Genomic DNA, 6,000 nt, shown 5'->3' on the forward strand with positions numbered 1-6,000 from the left:
CTTCCCTGGTGGTGCAGTGGTTTAGTATCCACCTGCCAATGCAGGGGACAGGGGTTTGAGCCCTGGTCTGGGAAGATCCCACATGCCATGGAGCAACTAAGCCCATGCTCCACAACTACTGAACCTGTGCTCTAGAGCCTGCAAGCCACAACTACTGAAGCCCGTGAGCCACAACTATTGAAGCCTATGCGCCTAGAGCCTGTGCTCCACAACGAGAAGCCACTGCAATGAGAATCCCACGCACCACAATGAAGAGTAGCCCCCACCCACTGCAACTACAGAAAGCCCATGAGCAGCAGTGATGACCCAATGCAGCCAAAAATAAAAAATAAATTTATTTTTTAAAAAAAGATGTTGCAAGTTAGGGAAGCTCATATCTCACTCTGAGCTCTGTCGTAAATGATAAATTTCTCTTATATGTTTTCCTGCCATTCAGTGTGTCAATAAATATGGGGCTCTTGTCAAATTGTTTCCTACAGAGCCTCTCTTTCCCCATCTGAAATGGAAATCTCTCCTTGGATTTCCGTCTACGGATGTCATGTCAAGGTTTGTGAAACACGTTTAAGTCATTGTGGGAAGTCACAGAACAAGGCTGACGTGGGAGATAGTTCCTCATGCATCCTTTTTGTTAAGCATTCCAGATCGAAGTGAACTTCACCTCAGTTTTTTTTTCTTTCTTTTTTCACATATACTCTAAAAACTCAATATGACTTCCCTTGATTTGGCGTAGCCATCTAAAATGTGCTGTCTCCACCTGGTTGCTGTTTACGACGAGCTTGAAATAGCATCTGACAATTTTTCTTAACCTAAACCACATCGTGAAGCTTTGTTTCTTCCACAGCTTCAAACTAAGGGGAAGGCAGTAGGGATGGGACATTTATGGGACACCTAAAGAGGGGTCCTACACGGAGCTTGAAAACCTATTCAACGCAGCGGGGAGGGAGGTTAGGGAAGTGTAAAGGAGACAGAATCAGATGAGTTTGAGGTTTCCTTTTTCTGTGCGAGTGGCCAGCAATGCTGTTATCTGGATTAGGTCACACAGGGAAAAAAATAGGCAGAGAATTATAAAAGATTTGAGAGGAAAGATACATATCTATATTTTACCAGCTTGTTTATTTTTAAAAGTTTGCACAGCTGCTTTAATCTCTAAATGTTGTGTTTGTTAAAGGATTTCAAGTTTTTTCCAGAGGCAATGCTGTTTTTAACACAAAAGGAATGAATCCTTGGGGCAGTAGATTTGAAGTGAGCAAGGAGACATGACATTTAACAGAGAAAACCAAGTTGGACTTGAAGTCATGGATAATTAAGAGTGCAAAGTACTTCTAATGGTCTCTGAAATACAGGAGGGCAGGGAACACTTAGAACCTGTTGTCAGGTTCCCTATGTTAGGGAAGCTTTTTTTTTTTTTTTTAATTTATTGAAGTATAGTTGATTTACAATGTTGTGTTGGTTTCAGGTGTATAACAAAGTCATTCAGTTATACATACACATATATATGTTTTCCCTTATAGCTTATTACAAAATACAGAGTAGTGTTCCCTGTGCTATACATTAGGTCCATGTTGATTAACTATTTTAAATACAGTAGTGTGTATCTGTTAATCCCAGTAGGGAAGCTTTTAAAGAAGGAAGTCATGTCTCCTCATACATGGTGAATTTGGTGAAGTTGGTCCTCCTGGTGGCAAACTTCCAGGAAGCCAGACCCTTCCTGCTCAGATGATGTGGTTTCCTAAGGGACATAAAAATAGTCCTCTCCCCATGAAAAGGGTTAAGAATGGAAGCCAAGGACCTTCCCACACAACGGAGCGCAGCTGTCAATGTGGCCAACAGAAGTAGAACATGAGCAAAAGCAGTTCTGGGAGAATGTAGGACAAGGTAGCTGCAGGATCAGCCGAGTGGGGAGAGCACAGGAGATGCAGTCGGGCAGAGGGCGGAAAGGGTGCAAGAAGAGCAGCAGGTAATCAGGAAGTGGAGGAGAGGAAAGCAAGCGCAGGTGAGGGAATTTAGAAGGATATGCAGAGAGGGTAGCAAAGCCATATTAGACACAGGCTCGAAGCAAACTGGGTGACCCTAAAGCCTGCCTATACACTTCCACAGAAAGATAAAAGGTGGGCAAGAATCAACAGATAACAAAAGTACAAAGTGTTTGCCTTCACCCACAGATGAACTTGTGAACAGACCACCACACTGCCGGGTGCATAGGGTCCAGCGGCTCTCAGTGGGAGCCAGGATCCCCTCTGCCTGGCTACCCCAGAACGAATTCAACTTTTAGAAGGTAGTCCCAGGTCCTGGACATAACTTGCTGCCTTTTAGAGTTAAATTTCATAAGCTGATGGGAAGAATTCATACTGTATGTATTCCTGAAATATAAAATATAGTCTACACCAGAAGGTTTTAGTTCGGGCAACATTATGGTTTCATAGGCTATTGCCTGATCTTCTAGGAGTTAAAAAAAATCTAACAGCAGATATTTATAATCTGCCATGATCTTTCTTTCTTACAACCCCATAAGGGAAAACCAATTATTAAATATAGTAAACAATTTAAAGTTACTGGTATTCTTCAGATGATTTAATGACCTCTTGTCCCTGAAGTAAACCATCAGATAATCTGAACTCAAGTTTTTGTCTTTTTAAAAATTTATTTCATTGAAGTATAGTTGATTTACAATGTTGTATTAATTTCTTCTTACAGCAAATTGATTCAGTTATACATATATGTATTCTTTTCCATTATGGTTTATCCAGGATATTGAATATAGTTCCCTGTGCTATACAGTAGGACCTTGTTGTTTATCCATCCTATATATATAAGAGTTTGCATCTGCTAATCCCAAACTTCCAATCCATCCCTCCCCAACCCTCCCTCCCCTTTGGCAACCACAAGTCTGTTCCCTATGTCTGTTGGTCTGCTTCTCTTTCATAGATAAGTTCATTTGTGTCATAATTAGATTCCACATATAAGTGGTATCATATGGTATTTGTCTTTCTCAGTCTGATTTACTTGACTTAGTTATGATATTCTGTAGATCCATCCATGTTGCTGTAAATGGCCTTATTTCATTCTTTTCATGGCTGAGTAATATTCCATTGTATATATATACACCACATCTTCTTTATCCATTCCTCTCTTGATGGACATTTAGGTTGCTTCCATGTCTTGGCTATTGTGAATAGTGCTGCTGTGAACATAGGGGTCTTTTCAAATTACAGTTTTCTCTGGATATATGCCCAGGAGTGGGATTGCTGGATCATATGGCAACTCTGCTTTTAGTTTTTTGAGGACCCTCCATACTGTTCTCCATAGTGGCTGCACCAATTTACGTTCCCACCAAGAGTGTAGGAGGGTTCCCTTTTCTCCACACCCTCTCTAGCATTTATTGTTTGTAGATTTTTTGATGACAGGCATTCTGACTGGAATGAGATACTGTCCCATTATAGTTTTGATTTGCATTTCTCTAATAATTAGCGATGAATCTGAACTTAATTATTAACAATTCGTTTTCCGAATTCCCTGAACTTCAAATAAGGATGTTATTGTATTTATTTTGTCATGATAACCATTCATTGCCGACAGCTATACTCAAAACTCAAAAACCTAAGTGCTAGTGTCTCCCTTTATCATCAGAGGCAATGTGATGTACCAGGTGAGAGACCAGAGCTGGTGCCACACTCTTTGCCAGCTGTGTGTCCGTAGGCAAATTACTTACCCCTCTCCGTGACTTGATTTCCTCATCTGTAAAATGGGGATGGTGATAATAGTGCCTTCTTCATAGGTCTGTTGTGAGGGTTAAACAAGCCTAGAATAGGACCTCTGTGAGTACGTATTAATGAATACATAAGGCATTTAGAGCAATGAACGGTAAACAGCACCATATGCGTTAACCATATTTCTATTATTTTCTGATGCTCCTCACTGTAATTTTCAGTAGTTATATTAGGAGAGTGTGAAGTTTAAAAATATGCCCCAACCAGCCCATGATTCCCAAAAGCCTGCAAAATCATACAGCAACAATAACATTATATTTTTGGTTTTAATCCTTAGTTCATCTCAGTGAAATAAACCTATCCCTTTGTATCCGCCAGAGTTGAAAATATGTCCATGAGGTTGGAAGAAATCAACGAAAGAGAAAACTTTATGAAAACTTCCCTACAGACTGTTGACCTTCGCCTTTCCCAACTGGAAGAACTATCTAGCAGAATGGTGAATGCGCTGGAAAACCTCGCAGGAATCGACAAGTCCTACCTGATGCAGACTCGGTCCCGGGCTTCTTCTGAATGCGATGCAACGTACCTTCTAAGGCAAAGCAGCATCAACAGTGCCGATGGCTACAGCATGTACAGGTATCTTTTCAACGGGGAGGAGTTGTTGTATGAGGATACTTCCCTCTGCATGCCACCTGGGACGGGGTTCAGGAAAAAAGTTGGTTCCTTCCGTGTGAAGGAAGAGAAGGACCAAAGAACACACCTGGTCCGAGAGCGTCAGGGCAGCCTTCGCCTGCCACCCAGCACGAGCGCGCCAGCATCCCCAGATGGCGATCGACTTGCATCAGACAACGTGAAGAGCACCTCAGAGCCGAAATTAGGTCCAGATGTTGGGGTTTCAGCTGAAGATGATGAAAGGCAGGCAGACTCTAAGAGAGGAGAAACGAGCTCCCCAAGTTTCAGTCAAACAGATATTATGCACGGACAGAACAAGTCGGATTTTCAAAGCACTCAGCTAACAGTGGAAACAACGAAGACAGAAGGCACCATTTCTTATCCCCTGGAAGAAACAAAACTGACCCGTTATTACCCTGATGAGACGTTCAGTGCTTGTAAAGCAATGAAGTCCAGAAGCTTTGTATGTTCCCGGGGAAGAAAGCTGGTCAGCGGGGTTAACAAGTGGAGTGCAGTTGGGGACCAAACATGCCCCTCCACAGTTCAGCAATGGACCACAGAGTGGAGGTATCAAGTTCAAAAGATTATGCGTTCTCAGAGCACAGATATCCCTTCCTTTGGGTCTGAAACGGCAGTGCAGGCCGAGCATCAGGGGCGTTTCACAGACACCGAAGATGAAAACTGTGTTTCTGAAACAGGCCCTCAGATCTCCCATTTGTCACTAGCTGTTACTGACAGAACTGACAAGGAAAACTTACTGTCTGTGAAAACACACCAAACTTTGGGATTCCCATCTTTAAGGTCAAAAAGTTTACATGGCCATCCTAGGAATGCTAAAGCCATTCAGGGCACCTTAGACAGATCTGGACATGCCAGCAGTGTAAGTAACTTAGCAGTTGTGTCCAGAATTACAATGGAAGACCTGAAAGTTAAGCAAGAGAAAAATTCCTCAGAAACTGAATGCTAATGAGTTTTGTTTTTTTGATTTTTCAATCAGAACAACTGATGAGTCCCATCTTGATCATCTAAACATCATCCATTTCTGAAATCATTTTCATTAAAAACGTTTGACAATTTGGACTTATTTAAAATTTAGAGTTTAATTTTAGTGCATTACAATCTAAAATGTAATGCACTAAACTTAACGTTTTGTTAGCATATGTTAGTAAACTTAGCTTTTTTAGTTGGAGTAGGATCAATGAAAGTGATAATGCTCCAGTCACGATAAATTGCTTCATCAGTATACAGGATCCTACGATCTTTGTATTTCTGGGGGCAACCGAATAGCCAAAGAAATGCCTTTGGGTGACACCAGTAGGTTACTTAAGGGAGTAAGCAACTGTGGAAGAAAGGGAAATGAAAGACAAAGCAAACATGAAAAAAAATGGAGGGGTTGGGGAAAAGAACAATAAAATTATGAGGTGCAAGAAGTGAGAATTGGAAAGGGGAAGTAAACATCATGTGTTCTTTATGGGTTTCTATTTATTTTATGTTTTAAGGTTTTATGTTTTAAAATTACACGATGGGAAAAAAAAGGCCACGATTATATCAAAGGTCACACTGTAATAGGGTAGGGTGACCAAGAGTTTTGTTAATGTGTAAAAAATAAAGTATCCCACAT

The 6,000-nt window shown here is 41.1% G+C and overlaps 1 protein-coding gene across 1 annotated transcript in view; it reads left to right on the forward strand.

Moving 5' to 3' along the window:
• The window catches only part of TRPM1 (transient receptor potential cation channel subfamily M member 1), a 76,560-nt gene extending 70,560 nt beyond the window's left edge, over positions 1–6,000 (forward strand). The window contains 1 exon segment of the mRNA XM_067030733.1: positions 4,086–6,000. Coding sequence (XP_066886834.1) covers positions 4,086–5,346 — 1,261 coding nt within the window. The 3' untranslated portion in view covers positions 5,347–6,000.

Source organism: Kogia breviceps, chromosome 3 (assembly GCF_026419965.1).
Source record: "Kogia breviceps isolate mKogBre1 chromosome 3, mKogBre1 haplotype 1, whole genome shotgun sequence".
Classification (NCBI taxonomy): Eukaryota; Metazoa; Chordata; class Mammalia; order Artiodactyla; family Physeteridae; genus Kogia; species Kogia breviceps.